Consider the following 16,449-nt stretch of genomic DNA (forward strand, 5'->3'; position numbering starts at 1 on the left):
CTGCCAATGCAGGGGACACGGGTTCAAGCCCTGGTTCAGGAAGATCCGACATGCCGCAGAGCAACTGAGTCCGTGTGCCACAACTAATGAACTTGAGCTCTAGAGTCCACGAGCCACAACTACTGAGCCCATGTGACACAACTACTGAAGCCCGCGCGCCTAGAGCCCATGCTCCGCAACGAGAGAAGCCACCACAATGAGAAGCCCACACACTGCAATGAAGAGTAGCCCCCGCTCACCACAACTAGAGAAAGCCCACGAGCAGCAACGAAAACCCAGTGCAGCCAAAAAATAAATAAAATAAATAAATAATTTTTTTAAAAAAGAAATAACATTAATGATACACAAACTCTCTGGGACACAGAAGAGGGACCACGTCCCAAGTCCTTTGTAGAAAACCAGCATAATCATCTGACACAGAATCAAACAAGGGCAGGAAAAGAAAATTAGAAGCCAACACTCCTCATGCACATAGATGCAAAATCCTTAACAGATGTCAGCAAGTAAAATAGAGCAACATAAAAAAAGTGGGCTTTGTCCCAAAAATACAAATCTGGTTTAACATACAAAAATCAATCAGTGTAATTCACCGTATTAACAGAATAAAGGAGAAAACAACTTAATCATCCCAATAGATGTGGGGACAGCGTTTGACAAAACTGAACACCCTTTGAGGATTTTAATAAAATCCTCAGCATGCTCAGAATAAAAGAACACTTCCCCAGCCTGATAAAAGGCATCTGCAAAAACCCGAGAGCTCACATCCCAGCTGTGCTGAAAGACGGCCTCACTGCTGAGATGGGGGACTCTCACAGTTTCCATTCAACACTGTTGTGGATGTCTTAATCAGTGTAACAAGGCAAGAAAAAGAAATAAAAGCACATAGATTGGAAAGAAGAAACAAAACTGGTGTTTTATGCAGAACAAATCCTAAGGAGGTCAATATACAAAAATCATTTGTATTTCTATGTACTACCTACTAACCACTGAAAATTAAAAAATTTAAATACCATTTACAGTAGTTTAAAAATATGAAATACTTAGAGATAAATTTAACAAGATACATGAAAGACCTCTAGAGAAAAATGACAAAAAGCTGCTGAGAGAAACTAAAGAACTCGCAAATAAATGGAAAGACATATGAGGTTCGTGTATTGGAAAAATCAATGTTGTTAAGATGTCAGTTCTCCCAAATTCATCTATATAAGCAATACAATCTCAATCAAAGTCCCAGCAGGACTTTTTTTTTTTTTTAAACAAATTGGAAACATGGATGGACCTAGAGATTTTCATACTAATTGAAGTAAGTCAGACAAAGATAAGTAACATATGATATCACTTATATGTGGAATCTAAAAAAATGATACAAATGAACTTATTCACAAAACAGAAGCAGACTCACAGACATAGAAAACAAACTTATGGTTACCAAAGGGGAAAAGGTGGGGAGGGATAAATTAGGAGTTTGGGATTAACAGGTACACACTACTATGTATAAAGTAGATAATCAACAAGGACCTACTGTATAGCACAGGGGACTGTATTCAGTATACTGTATTACCTATGATTGGAAAAAAATCTGAAAAAGAATATATATATATATATATATATATATATATATATATATATATATAGACACACACATATATATCTGAATCACTTTGCTGTACACATGAAACTAACACAACACTGTAAATCAGTTATACTTCAATAAAAAAATTTCATATGGAAAGGCCCTATGCAAAGTTAGAGAGCCCACCCTCCCTGGTCTAATACTTACTATAAAGCTTCAATGACCAAAACAGGTCAGAGAGGACAGAAACAGACCCACAGTTAAACATCACATGATCACAAAGGCACCAAAGCAATTCGATGGACAAAGGGAAGTCTTTTCACAGATGGCTCTGGGTATTAACATGGAAGAAAAAGAACCTCAATTCCTACCTCACACTGTAAACAAAAATTAGTTCAAGATGAATTACAGGCTTAAACATAAAAGATAAAGCTATAAAGCTTCAGGAAGAAAATGTAGAATATCTTCACAGCCTCTGGGTAGAGCACACAGAGAACTTTAATCATAAAACAAAAATTTGGGGCTTCCCTGGTGGCGCAGTGGTTGAGAGTCCACCTGCCGATGCAGGGGACACGGGTTCGTGCCCCGGTCCAGGAAGATCCCACATGCCGTGGAGCGGCTGGGCCCGTGAGCCATGGCCGCTGAGCCTGCGCGTCTGGAGCCTGTGCTCCGCAATGGGAGAGGCCACAACAGTGAGAGGCCCGCGTACCGCAAAAAAAACAAAAACAAACAAACAAAAAAACACAAAAATTTGATAAATTGAACTTCAGCAAACATTTAAAACTATTGCTCATCAAAAGATGCCATAAAAAACTAAATGGGCAACTAGATGGGAAGAAATATCCACACACATACATCTGAAAAAAGAATGTACCCACAACACACACAGAACTCCTGCAATTCCAAATAAAATTCAATAACCCAACCAAAAATGGGCCAAAGACTCAAACAGACACTTGATAAGGGAAAATATTTAAATGGCCAAAAAACACATGAGAAATTGCCAAACATCACTGTAGTCATTAGGAAGATGCAAGTTAAACCTATAACAAGATTCCACTACACAGGCACTAGAGTGGCTTAAACAAAAAAGTTGACAACCCCAAATGTTGGTGAGGCTACAGAACAACCACAACTCATGCATCCTTGGTGGAAATATAAAATGAGACAATCATTTGGAAGCTGTCTGGCAGTTTCCCCAAAAGTTAAACACAGAAAGTCCCCAGTGACCAAGCAATTTCACTGCTAGGTATTTACCCACAAGAAAGGAAAGTGTGTGTCCACAGAAGGCCTCACGCAAGAACCTTCACAGAGTTTTCATCACAAGAACCCAGCGGCAAACAGCCTGGCATCCCTCCACAGGAAAGTGAGTGACCTGTGGTACATTCAGACAATTCATATGGTGAAAAGAGCCAGCCACTGATACATGCCTCGTGGATGGATCCCGAGTCAGACCTCGAGGAGCACGAACCACATGGCTCCACGTCATGACATCTAAACAGGAACAACTGGTCTCTGGTGACAGAACCAGATCAGGGTTGCTTGGGGTGAGGTACTGGGAAGGGGTGCAAGAGAGCTTCCCGACTCCACAGAAATGCTCTGTTACTCTCAGAGGAGTGTGCATTACAGAAACATGTACACTTGTCAAAGCCACTGAACTGTGCATATCACTACATGTAGATGATACATCATTACAAAAATAAACAATTCGCAATTTTAGATATTCTGCACAGCTTTATACCAATACATTTGATAACTTAGATGAAACAGGCTAATTCTGAGAAAATATAACAAATCAAAAGTTGATGTAGAAAAAAGTAGAAAGCTTTAAAAGGTCCGTTGTCTGTTAAAGAAAATTGAATACATCTTCACTGAACATTCTAGGCCCTGGTGGTTGCATCAGTGAATTCGATCAAACATACAAAGAACTAATTCTAATATTACTAAATGCTTCCAGAGAACAGAAAAAGAAGGAACATATTCCAAACTTCTTTCATGAGCTAGAATAACTTTGATACCAAAATCTGAAAAGTTCAGTACATGAAAGGAAAATTATAAGCCAATACAATTCTTGAATATAGATGCAAAAATTCTAAATAACCAAATCCAACAATATATAAAAAGGACCATTACCAAGTTGGGTTTATCAGGAATACAAAGTTGACTGAACATTAGAAAACCAATGTAATTCAATACACTAACAGATTAAAGAAAAAATAATCATTAACAGCTACAAAAGAAACAATCTTACAGCTAAATATCCACTCCTGACTTTTAAAACAAACAAACAAAACCAAAATAACAAAAGAAACCACTTAGCAAACAAGAAATAGAAAATGATTTCTTTAGCGTGATTAAGAATATCTACCCAGGGCCTCCCTGGTGGCGCAGTGGTTGAGAGTCCGCCTGCCGATGCAGGGGATACGGGTTCGTGCCCCGGTCTGGGGGGATCCCATATGCCGCGGAGCGGCTGGGCCCGTGAGCCATGGCCGCTGGGCCTGCGCGTCCGGAGCCTGTGCTCCGCAGCGGGAGAGGCCACAGCAGTGAGAGGCCCGCATACCGCAAAAAGGAAAAAAAAAAAAAAAAAAAAAAAAAAAAAAAGAATATCTACCCAAACCCTATGGAATACCTTACTCTATAACCATGAAACAGTGAAAGCCTTCCTTCCGACCCTGAGAACAGACAGGAGCGCCTGGCTCTGCATTTCTTGTTAACACTGCACTGGAGGCCATGGCTGGTGCCCTTGTGCAAGAAAAAGGAGGAAAGGGAAACAGTTGAAAGGAGGAAGCAAAACCCTTGTTATGAACATGTACAAAGAAGACCCCACATAATCTAAGGATACATGACCAAATAGGACTTCAGCAAGCTTACTGAATACTAAATCAAATCACACAAATCAGCAGCATTTCTATATATCAGCAACAAACAGTGAAAGGCAATGACATTTTTTTCAAAAAACATCATTTGTAACTATACAGAAATACGTAAGTACCTAGGAATAAATCTAACAGAAGACCTTCTTGATGTCTACAGAGAAATGTACTAACTTTGTTGGGAACTATGACAGACGGCTTAAGTCAAAGGACAGATATACCATGTTCATGGACTGGGAGACTGGACACTGCAAAGAAGTCCAGTGTTTCCAACTGGTTACACATCCACCGCAATCCTAATCAAAATCTGAATGGAGGCTGATTTTTATTTTTGTTTTTGTTTTACATATTTTTGGCTTTGGTGAGCCTCTCCACATTATCTATTTTTAATTGAAAAGAATCATGTTATAAGAGTGTGTAAAACATAAGTGTACAGTTTATGTTAAAGGTATAAACTACAGGGCTTCCCTGGTGGCGCAGTGGTTGAGAGTCCGCCTGCCGATGCAGGGAACGCGGGTTCGTGCCCCGGTCCGGGAGGATCCCACGTGCCGCGGAGCGGCTGGACCCGTGAGCCATGGCTGCTGGGCCTGTGCGTCCAGAGCCTGTGCTCCGCAGCGGGAGAGGCCGCAACAGTGAGAGGCCCGCGTACCGCAAAAAAAAAAAAAAAGAAAAAGGTATAAACTACAGTTTACAAAAGAAATGGTCTCTAAATACCATCAGTTTAAATTAGAATTGTTGTCACCCAAAAGTCCATGGACTAGCCACACTGTTTGGAGATTTTACACTGTTGGTTTTTAAAAATATCTTTATTGTTATTTTGATTATAAAATATATTCAATGTTTATTGCAAAAATATTCAAGTGCAGAAATGTATAACACATCTAACTCCCCAGAAGTAAGCAGTAAAAGCAGTCAGGTATACCTGCTTCCAGATTTTGTTCTCTGCATAGTCACACACACACGTATATTTTACCATCGTATGCCTCATGTACCACTGAAAACTATCAAACGTCAACAGCACAACCACCTTCCATATGTATCAGACGCTCACGAAGGATCAAGAAAAGAGTTAATGCTGGTATAATTTTCCCATAAGTTTCATCTGCACTAACTTACGAGCGTGTTCATCCACCCACTGCTCACACGACAGAAACTCACCGTGTTGTAAATGCCCTCAATCATCTCTGTTCCTTCCGTAGATTTAGCCACTACCTTCAGCTTCCCGGGTGACCCCTTCTCCAACTGCTGAACCTGGTGAGGAGGAACAGTGCAAGGATTATCTCTACAAGTGACAGAAAATAGGTGGACCACAGGGTGTGTGTATGTTTAGGTGTTTGGACAGAGACAAGAGGGCCGTCCCAAGGGCAATGTGGAGGGAGAGATAAGTTGCTGGGTTGGTTGGAGACGACAGAAGGGGAGCCACGGAGGGATGCTTTCCAGGCACTGACTTAACAGATGGCGTGTTCCAGGGGACCACTTCCCGAGCACTGAGACAGGCCGAAACACAGCAGGGAGCACACTTGGTGGGGAAATCAAGAGCTTTATTTCGTCTTGTTAAATTTAAAATGCTTGAGAGGAATTCAAGTGGAGATGCCCAGCAGGCGGCTGCATAAAAGGGTGTGGAGTTGGGGAGGATGCCTGAGCAGAGGCCTCAGCACTGAGACAGGACATGCGGCTGGGGGAGGGACAGAGAGGCGGAAGGGGAGGAGGGGGAGGGGCGGCCGGGCGCCGAGACCGGGGTGGGAGCCCCATCTTCAGGGTCCCTGGCGAGCAGAGTTTACGAGGGCAACAGGAAAGCACGGGAGCGGGGAGGGCGAGGCGACAGCGAAGGCCGGCAGGTGCTGGGGACTCACCTCCACGGGAACGAACTTGCGGAGGAATCGGATGCCGAGCTGCTGCATGGAGGAACCCACCTTCTCGGCCATCTCCTGGTCGAAGCCCCGCAGGAGCTGCGAGCGCACCATGACCGTGACCTCCAGGCCCAGGCCGGCCAGGAAGCCTGCGCACTCCAGCGCCACGGAGGATGCGCCCACCACCAGGGTCGCGCCCGGGCAGTAGGGCAGAGAGAAGAGGTCATCGCTGTAAAGAGAGAAGGGGTTGCCAGGCGGGATGGTGCCATGCGGGGCCGGAACGAACAGGTGCGGAAGGGGACAGCCAGCCTGTGGAGTGCGCGTCCACTGTGGAGGGGGATGTCCAGCCCAGTGTCTCAAAGCCAAACTAGTGGGACACAGGCCGAGAGTTTGTAAATAAGAAAATGGAATAGAGGATATTAGATCACATTCTATGTAATAAGAAGAAACACTGCTTTGTCTGGCCTGTGTGTTGTGTGTTCACCTGAACAACCGCACAGTGAAAAATGTATTTCTTAAAGTGCCCCTGCTCAAAAAAGTTTGAAAGTCATTGTCCAGCTTTATATGTCAAGGTCGTATGTCCTGCTACAACCGCCCAATGAGAATTCCTATTACATCCCAGTATTGGGACAGCCGTGCTTCTCTTGGTCACCTGGTTCATACAGACATGAAACCCTAAAGCAGTGAAGTAGTCACTGCTCCCCTGTGAGCTCTAGAAATTGTAGGGCCGAATCCCAGACCCGCTCCCAGAGCACCTGCCAGGAGTCCTGTAACACACCTGTGTGCATCCGTGACCTTATTATTTACCGAGCCTACGGTCTCTGAGCTCCATTATGTTAACTACTTAGCTTTGCATTGTATGTACTTTTATTTGTCATTAGTTCAAGTCTTTTGTGAAATAAGACAGGGAGTAAATAAACTGGAGACACAGAAACACACTATTTACAACTTACGGTCAGATGCCTCGTTAACTTACCTAGTAATACAGTATTCTTTATCTCCTCGGATTCCCAAATAGCGCGGCCTTTCCCCTGTTGCTATGACAAATTTTGCTGCAGTATAATACGTTTCCTGTCCTTTTCCATTGGTTGCCTTGAAAAGAGCAAAGCAAACTTCACTTTTCATCAAACACCGCAGAATATCAGACACCCGGGACTCAGTAGTTACTACGGAGCTTCCTGTCAGCGGGAACACACATGCAAAGATAGTAACGCACTGTGATAACCTCCTGCACAGAAAACAGGCGTGTTCACAGCCTGGGCACCATGGCCGCGGTGCGGGGCAGCGGGGGACTGGAAGGCCAGTCAGGGCGGCCGCGCGGGTGACTGGAGAGAGGACAGAGCGTGGCCAAGTGCGCAGGCCGGAGAGCAGCTGGCATCTGGGGAGCGGCCAGTGCCGGGAAGGAACAAGGAAAGAGGGCGCCAACCCTGAAGACCCTTGTGCGCCGCCCCGAAATCCAGGCTCTGCGGAATGCACAAAGCTGTTCGTTGCTTGTTTCTTTTCAATTACACAAGCAAATCATAAATCCATTTTTATTAGAAAATTAAAAAACAGTGGGATGGAGGGAGGGCAGCCTGGAGGAGGGTCCTGAACAGAACAGCCAGGCTGCGGCGGGGAGAAGGCAGGCAGGTGACGGCCTGAGAAACAAGCCAACCGACTGGAGCTGCCACCCTGGTCTCCTGTGGCCACGTGAGGTTCTCAGCTCTCGACACACCACTGACACCTTTCTAGAGACAACAGGTGACCACAAAAGGACCTCAAGTCCTGTCCAGGCCATCAAGTACTGTGCCACCAAAGCAGAGGAGAGAGGTGGAGCAGGTGTGGAGGATGGTATCGGACCGTCTCTCATACTCCAGTTAAATGTTTGTGAGCATCAGAACAGTCTCCTTCTCCTTAAGTACTGACCTTACCACACACAAATGTTACAAATGTAAGTGTGTAAAGGACACTAATTCTGATACTACATTTACTAGTGCTTTTATGAACAACATGTACCGGAGTGCTAGTTAAGGTTTCAGTTTGAAAAAGAATTGCACTCTTAAAAGTCTGATCTTTTTACATTTTTGAACTCTGAACGGTTTAAACATTTTCTCTTTTTAAGATGGCAATGAAACCGAAAGGCAAATAAGTTAAAACTGAGAATCCTTTAAAAGGCAATTTCCCCACTTTAGACAGACGTGGAACACTGGGGAAAGCACACGCGTGCACGGCTGTGCACACGCACACCAGCTGCAGCCCTTAACATGCAACACGGAGTCTGGGTTCACGGCAGGCATGGCAGAAGCAAAGAAAGCAATGAACGGGACAAAACGCCCCAACAGACCTTGATTTTATGGTGTTCAACAAATTCCCCGTAGGAGTTGACGTAGGCCACCGCCTTCTCCCTCAGAGCCCGCTGGTAGCTCCAGTTCAGAGAGCCGATGTGGTTCTGAATGGCTTTGGTCATGCTCTCCCAGTTGTGCTTCACTGAGGAGAAATCACCAGGGGGTGTGAAGGGGCTACACTGTCACCGGTAAGTCACATGGAACACACGAGCCACCCTATCTATCGCTTCAAGAATCAAGAAGTGAACAGAAGTTAGCAACTGAGAGCTTTTTTATGCCAGTCACGGCTTATACTTCCTCCTCTTTTATGATACAAAAGATGTGAAAAGCAGAGTTGTCAAAACAAGGAAAGCCCACGGAGGAGGGTGGGGAGCAGCCATCTCGCACCCAGGCCCCAGGGTCTCGAGGTACCAGGAACACCCCCAGGACAGGTGCGGGACACCTCCCCTGCCACTCCCCCCGGGTCCCCGGCGGGGCTGTGACAGTGAATGCCCCGCGTTGAGATGACCGAGTTCACCCACTTCCTGTCGAAGCCGGGGTGGGGTTGACGGAATCAAGATTCCTCCTCATCCTGGACCTTCTAGGTGGGGTCTCTTTCCTGGATTCGTCTCATCTGCCGATGCCGGTCCCCAAGGAGCCATCAGCCCAGGGCTCCCGTGAAGCTGGGGGAGGTCCCCAACGGCAAACCCACCCATCGGCGGGGGGGTTCACCCTCTGGTCACACGTGGACCCGGACCCCTCCAGCGCTCTCGAGGGCCCCGCCCACTGGGACGTGGGACAGGAGGGCACAGGGAAGAGGCGGAGGTCGCAGTGCGTGGAGGCTCGGGCGGCGGCAGTGATCACGGCCCAGGCGCCACGTCACCCTGCCTAGGGCCTCAGTGGACAACAAGGTTCCTAAGACTTTGCAGTCCAGATGGCCATCCTGGTTACTACGTTCCCAGACCCCGTGCCCATGATCCCAGGGGGTTTGGACCAGCAATGATGACCATCTCTACACAGCTCACAGGGTGTGGGGCAAGCTGCCTCCTGTCCTGTGTCCCACCTCCAGGGCCACCTTCGCCACCTCCACTCCTCAAGGCTCCTAAGTGCCCCTCAGGTTGATGCTGGAAACCTCAGCACCAATTACGGGCACTAAGCCGCTCCCCTCCCCCCTCCCCTGTCCCTCCCCCCCCCGCCCCTCCCTCCCCCAGCAGGCTGTGCTGCTCCAGGGCAGGAGTGAGAGTTTCCTCATCTCTGCATCCTCAGAGCCTCACCAATAGGTGTTTTGCAGATTTATTTTTTCTTGGCCACACCGCACGGCACGCAGGATCTAGTTCCCCAACGTGGGATCGAACCCACATCCCCTGCAGTGGAAGTGCAGAGTCCTGACCACTGGACCACCGGGGAAGTCCCACCAATAGGTTTTTATTGGTGAATTTGTTTTCCATTTTCATTAACCACACATACAAAAACACTGATAAAAGAGAAAATGTCCTCACAGTAATGGATAAAATCCACACAATGACCCTTGCTATTCTGTTTTCTTTATATTTGAAAGAAATCTGAAAATAGTGATTATTCCCTCTCACACTCTGCTAAGGGTTTGAAATGGCCGAGGCTGCAACCACGCCCTCCCTAAGCACTAAGGCCCACGAAAGCAGGTTTCAACCGACCATCTTTGAGTTCTCTGGGCCTGGCTGGCACACGGTGGGCTCTTCACAAGTGTTTATTAAACTAATTTAAAACTAAACTACAGGGACTTCCCTGGCGGTCCAGTGGTTAGGACTCCACGCTTTCACTGCCGAGGGCCCGGGTTCGATCCCTGGTTGGGGAACTAAGATCCCATAAGCTGCACAGCGCAGCCAAAAAAAACCCCCATAAAACTAAACTACAGAAATGTAAATAGCAAGGATTTCTAAGGAACTCGTTCTTTCTTCTTTTCTCCCCATCTATATTTTTACACGCTATCACCCACCTTGTTGATTGTACTCCCAGCCAAACTTCCTTGAGTCAGTTAGTGCCTGGCCCAAAAGGGCGGCTTGGTGCATCAGCTTCTTAGGGATGCAGCCGACGTTCACACAAGTGCCACCAAGACCTGAGAGAGAAAGTCACAGTTGTAACGTTGTGTGTGTGTGTGTGTGTGTGGTTTTGCGCACGTGCAGAGTGGGTGTTATTAAAACGTGGAAATGACAAACTTGACGGTCATGGGGTCACCATCACGGCCCACAACAACACGAAATGATTCACCAAACTTGTTGACCGAGGGTCCATGAAGGAGGCCCAGGGATGTGCAAAACATGGATGTGCATGTGAACCGTTTTCTGGGGACAGAGTCCGAAACTTCAACTTGAGTCTGACCCACAAAGTGGTCAGAACCGCGTCAGGTTAATTAGGCCCACGCTGCACTGAGGCCAAGACTGTAGCCTCCAGCCTTTGTTTCTGCAAACCTGAGTCCTCCTCTGAGCCAGCACAGGTCCACTGCCAGCTGCCAGGTAACATCTACTCTGGGTCCTTCAACACGGGGCTATAAACAGAAGAGCCCTCTGAGAGGACATCTCTCCTGGTGTGCAGGTTAAGCGGGCTCTTTCTGGACAGGAGAGGGGACGGGGGCAGAGGAAGGAAGAAGAAAGACAAGCGTTCCAACCATACGAGCAAAGTTGAGGTGGATTATCTTTAATGTATGAAATTCCAGGCTAAATTTTTTTGAGTAAACTTGAACTTTAAAAAGCAACTTTCCCAGGGCTTCCCTGGTGGCTCAGTGGTTAAGAATCCACCTGCCAATGCAGGAGACAAGGGTTCAAGCCCTGGTCTGGGAAGATCCCACATGCCGCAGAGCAATGCAGCCCACACATCACAACTACTGAGTCTGTGCTCTAGAGCCCACGAGCCACAACTACTGAGCCCACGTGCCACAACTACTGAAGCCCGCGCGCCTAGAGCCCATGCTCTGCAACAAGAGAAGCCACCGCAATGAGAAGCCCGCACACCACAACAAAGAGTAGCCCCCGCTCACTGCAACTAGAGAAAGCCCGTGCACAGCAATGAAGACCCAACACAGACATAAATAAAATAAATGAATTTATTAAAAAAAACAAAAACAAAAACCAACTTTCCCATTTTGTCAGGGTTCTGGCAGGAAACAGATGACACTCCAGCTGGGGAACTGAGGAGAGGGTAGGAATCATTACAGGGTGTGGTAGGAAGAGCAGTGGGTGGAAGGGGGGCTGCCAGCAGCCCCGTGAAGGGGTAAGCAACGGGGCCAGTGCCACCTGCCAAAGCTGGACCACGGGGGGAGAACCAGCCTGCAGTGCCCAGCGGGCCTGGAGACCCCGCCCTACGCTTCCTCCTCTGCTCTTCCCGTTACCCCAGTGGCCACGCCCCAGCAGAAGCCAGAGGGCACGCGGCCAATTCACCAGTTTGTGGGGAGAGCAGGGTACAGACAACGGGGATGGACCGAAGCATAGACAGAAAACACCCAGCACAAAACCTGTGCCATTTATGCTACAGGGAAAAGAGCGTGGACAGGCGAGTACTCTTGTCTACAGCAAAGTCCCAGGCTGGGAGCTTGCTGTGCGTTACATTAAACGGACCTGGGATGACCACACACACTAACTCAACTGACCATCCTGCAGCCACTGGGGTCCGTGATAAAATCAATGCAGAAACACAGAAAAGCATCATGGCCAACTCAGGCGAGCACAACGGGGGGCACACACCACTGTGTGACCAAGACTGTGTGAAAACATCCATGCGTGTGCACAAAAATTATTCTGGCAGAAGTTTTGGAATACTGGGGTCATGGCATTTTTCCCTTTCGCACAGTCTTCCTTAATTCTTTTCCTATTATTCTTCCAGTGTCTCTTCTTGTTAGCAGTGTGATTGGAGATTTAGTTTCCTCAACCCTGAAACAGGTGGGTTACACTCAAGAGTACTGTGAGGACTGAGGGAGACTGAGCCGACAGAGAACCACTGCCGCGTGACGGTGGGAAGAGCAGCTCACCCCACGAGGTGCCCTGGGGCGACGGGACCACGAAGTCCAGCACCATGACGCTCCTCCCCAAAACGGCAGCTTCCTACGAAAACAGCCACAGACAGAGATCTTGTCATTTTCCTGACACTCCCCCGATTTCTCTCTCCCCTAAACGATGACTGTGTTTGTGATGAAACCCAGCTTTTCCTCTTCATTAAACCAGCTATGACATCAACAGAGTAGGGCCTCCCTGGTGGCGCAGTGGTTGAGAGTCCGCCTGCCGATGCAGGGGATACGGGTTTGTGCCCCGGTCCGGGAGGATCCCATATGCCGCAGAGCGGCTGGGCCCGTGAGCCATGGCCGCTGGGCCTGCGCGTCCGGAGCCTGTGCTCCGCAACAGGAGAGGCCACAACAATGAGAGGCCCGCGTACCGCAAAAAAAACCAAAAACAAACAAACAAAAAAACCCAGAGTAGACTGGAACAGCATAAATGGCTTTTTTTTAAGTAGCAGAAGAAATGCTCATGGCAATCACCAGGAAAATTATCTTCGGGTGTCATTTTCTTCATACCTGAGCACACGCAAGGCCGCCAGAGCCACCACCAATGACAATGAGGTCGTAATCATATGCTGGATCTTCCTGAAGGAGCTTCTGTAATAAACCACTCTGATGTGCCTGAGGGTTAATCAAAGGACAGAACACAGTATGACTTGCTTTCAAATTATTTCTTTGTACCCTATGCTTAATCAGCATAAATTTCTTTTATAAAAACAGTTGACCTACAATTTATGTAAGTTGGAACTGTCAGTTTACCTGGATGGCATTCAGTTGGGTCCAACTAGTTAGAACAGATGCCAAAGCACATATATTTTGTTGGTTATCACCCAACAGTGAGGCATGTGTCCAATGATGGGGAGGTCATGGCCTTATATCCACGTCAGACAAGGTCATTTTGTAAGCAGCTCTGCTGCTCTTTTCTGTTTGCTCATCTCTGCTTTCCTCAGACCTTAACTGTAAAACTGAGATCATAGGTAACATTTAAACTAGCTCCTGATTTCTGCTCTACTGAATGCACGCAATACCTCGCCGGACCTGTTGACTCCTTTCCTGGATTAAAAGGAGTAAGAATGAAGGATTAAGTAGGTAAAGAATGACTGGCTCTCTATGCCCATCTTCCCCCCTTAGCAAATCTGCAGGGGGACCACGTGGGCAAGATGGCATCCAAAGGAAGCTCAGGAGAAGTCAGCAGGTCTGCACACAATGGAGAAATGACGAAGAATCTGACCTCCTGTCTTAATGATTAACTGAGATTATTTCCCTTTTCCCTTTATTTATTTATTTATTTATTTTTTCCGTACGCGGGCCTCTCACTGTCGTGGCCTCTCCCGTTGCGGAGCACAGGCTCCGGACGCGCAGGCCCAGCGGCCATGGCTCACGGGCCCAGCTGCTCCGCGGCATATGGGATCCTCCCAGACCGGGGCACGAACCCGTATCCCCTGCATCGGCAGGCGGACTCTCAACCACTGCGCCACCAGGGAGGCCCCTCCCTTTTCCCTTTAAAAACGTTCATGGCCAAGCAGAATCTTCCAAGTTGGTTTTGGGACATGGGTCCGCCTTCTCCCCAGATGGCTGGCTTTTCTGATGAAAGCAACTTTCCTTTCTACTAACACTTGCTTCTTGATATTGGCTTTCGAGTGGAGAGCAGATAAACCTGAGTTACAGAATAACTAAGTGCAGTTAAATAGCCAAGCACCATTTTTCAAGATCCTCTATATTTTGTTCACCTGTGCTAGTCTTCACTTTGAAAACAATTCTCATGCATCATCAGCAGGACATGCACTTTGAAGTTTTTCCTGGTTTCTCGTAAATTGACCTAAATCTTGTAACTTCCTATGCAACACAAACAACTTGCTTCTTCTGGTCAGGAGGCTGACCCTGCAGCACCTTCTCTTGTCCACCTGGCCCTCTTTGTGGTCAGAAGAAGCTTAGATGAGGTCGGAGGCTCCACATGTAACTAAACAATAGTTCTGTCTGTGCGAAGTCGGCTCCTCAGTCCCAACACACCGGCTTTTGAACGGGCTCATCCTGGGAGCACAATGGAAGTGCCACAAGACCATAGACCCAGCAGATGTCTTGTGCATGGTCCCAAAGCCGGGTGGCCTCCTGACTCCTAGGGGCCCGTAGGGAAATCCACCTCCTAAACAGCTGCTGTCCAAGGGAGAGTCTTGCAGTCTCGAAGTAGAACTGACATCTCTACAGCCCCAGATCCACGCTCTGACAGCATTTTCCCAGCTAGGACTGGCAAGATCAGCAACTCCAAAGGTGTTTCGAGGCTATAAACTGTGGTTCTTACCACCACGTGAGCTGGGTTATAGCTTCCAGGACAGACAGAGCAGGCTGTCACTAGATAACAAGGCCAATCCCAGGTTAACATACAACGTAGACAATCGTTTTTCCCGACAAAAATATAATTCTTAATTTAAATCTAAATATAAGTATTTAATCAATCCCTGATTATTACCATTTGCCTACGCACATAAAGGATACAAGAGCAGAATTTTAATAAAAGCACACAACTAGTTAAAATACAGACCTTATTTAATAAATAACAATTTTTATCTACTTCACCGAATGATTCCTGTTCATTTCTGCATTCTAGGAACCAAACAAGCAAAGCTTTGCACAGCTCGCAGGGTCAGCAGCCTTGGTAGGAGTCCTGTGCGCCCTGGACCAGGATGCGCGTGTTGAGCTCATTTCACTACACCTTGAGGGGGGAAGAGGCCTCGTCTCCGTCCCGTCGGGAGGGAGAGAGCAGGTCTGTCCCGCAACCTCACTCAAAACCTCCTCCTTCGCAGCGTCTGAAGCTTGAAATCGTACAAAAGCTAATTTCCATTAAAGGAATCAAGATGATCTGATAACCATCCTATAGGCTTTTGAGTTGACAAGCTCCAAAAGACACAAATGAATAGACTTCTAAACACCATCTCCTCCCCCTTTTAAATATTTTTTTTAAGACAAAATTTGAACCAACAGCATTCCAGGACACACGAGACTGTCATTACCTGGAAAGTTCGGTCACATCCGCCCACGTGCACTTTATTCACAAAGATACTGGGCACGGTCCTCTGATTAGTGATCTCCGACAGCACCTCTTGAACACTGGCCCCATCATCTACGGAATAAAAGATTAAATATGTAAAACACTGCAAAGGTTCTAAGCCTTTGGGAGCTGAGCTGAAGTGTTAGGACACTCAGACACCCACGTTTGCACACCCACAAAGGTCAACATATCATAAAACTTTATAAATGATGACTCGAGAGGGGAAAACACTCAGGTGTTCAAAAGGAACCTTAAAGAATAAAGACCAGTCTACTGACTCCATTTTTTTTTTTTTTTTTTTTTTTTGCGTTGTGTGGGCCTCTCATTATTGTGGCCTCTCCCGTTGTGGAGCACAGGCTCCGAACGCGCAGGCTCAGCGGCCATGGCTCACGGGCCCAGCCGCTCCGCGGCATGTGGGATCTTCCCAGACCAGGGCACGAACCCACGTCCTCTGCACCGGCAGGCAGACTCTCAACCACTGCGCCACCAGGGAAGCCCTACTGACTCTTTTTAAAATAAACACTTCTAAATTAGAATTTGATTTATAATCCAATGACTAGGCAGAGACAGATAAGAATCCTCTTTAAAGAGCAAACATAAAATAAGATCTGCTTTAACAGTGGTAACTCAGAAAATATTTGCTATAATTACATTTGAAAAATCTTTATGATCATAGTCTCTAAAAATAGAACTGGGCCATAAGTACTTCACGCACCCTACTTGGGATACTCTTTAGAAAAGTTTCAAAGATTCTAGAATACTCCACTTATTAAAGTGACC

At 47.0% G+C, this 16,449-nt stretch overlaps 1 protein-coding gene across 4 annotated transcripts in view; it reads right to left on the reverse strand.

The window, feature by feature from the left end:
* The window catches only part of TXNRD3 (thioredoxin reductase 3), a 45,553-nt gene that overhangs the window by 15,241 nt on the left and 13,863 nt on the right, over positions 1 to 16,449 (reverse strand). For all 4 annotated transcript variants that reach the window (XR_014295415.1, XM_082637189.1, XM_082637190.1 and 1 more), the window contains exons 3-10: positions 15,632 to 15,741; positions 13,140 to 13,244; positions 12,600 to 12,672; positions 10,575 to 10,694; positions 8,620 to 8,762; positions 7,273 to 7,388; positions 6,300 to 6,525; positions 5,605 to 5,697 (exon numbers count right to left, since the gene is read on the reverse strand). Coding sequence is in view for 3 of the 4 variants with exons in the window: in XM_082637189.1 (XP_082493315.1) it covers positions 5,605 to 5,697; positions 6,300 to 6,525; positions 7,273 to 7,388; positions 8,620 to 8,762; positions 10,575 to 10,694; positions 12,600 to 12,672; positions 13,140 to 13,244; positions 15,632 to 15,741 (986 nt within the window). In the remaining variant the exon portion in view is untranslated. The remainder of the gene's footprint in view (positions 1 to 5,604; positions 5,698 to 6,299; positions 6,526 to 7,272; positions 7,389 to 8,619; positions 8,763 to 10,574; positions 10,695 to 12,599; positions 12,673 to 13,139; positions 13,245 to 15,631; positions 15,742 to 16,449) is intronic.

This window comes from Mesoplodon mirus (genome assembly GCF_964341445.2).
Source record: "Mesoplodon mirus genome assembly, chromosome: 12".
Lineage (NCBI taxonomy): Eukaryota > Metazoa > Chordata > Mammalia > Artiodactyla > Ziphiidae > Mesoplodon > Mesoplodon mirus.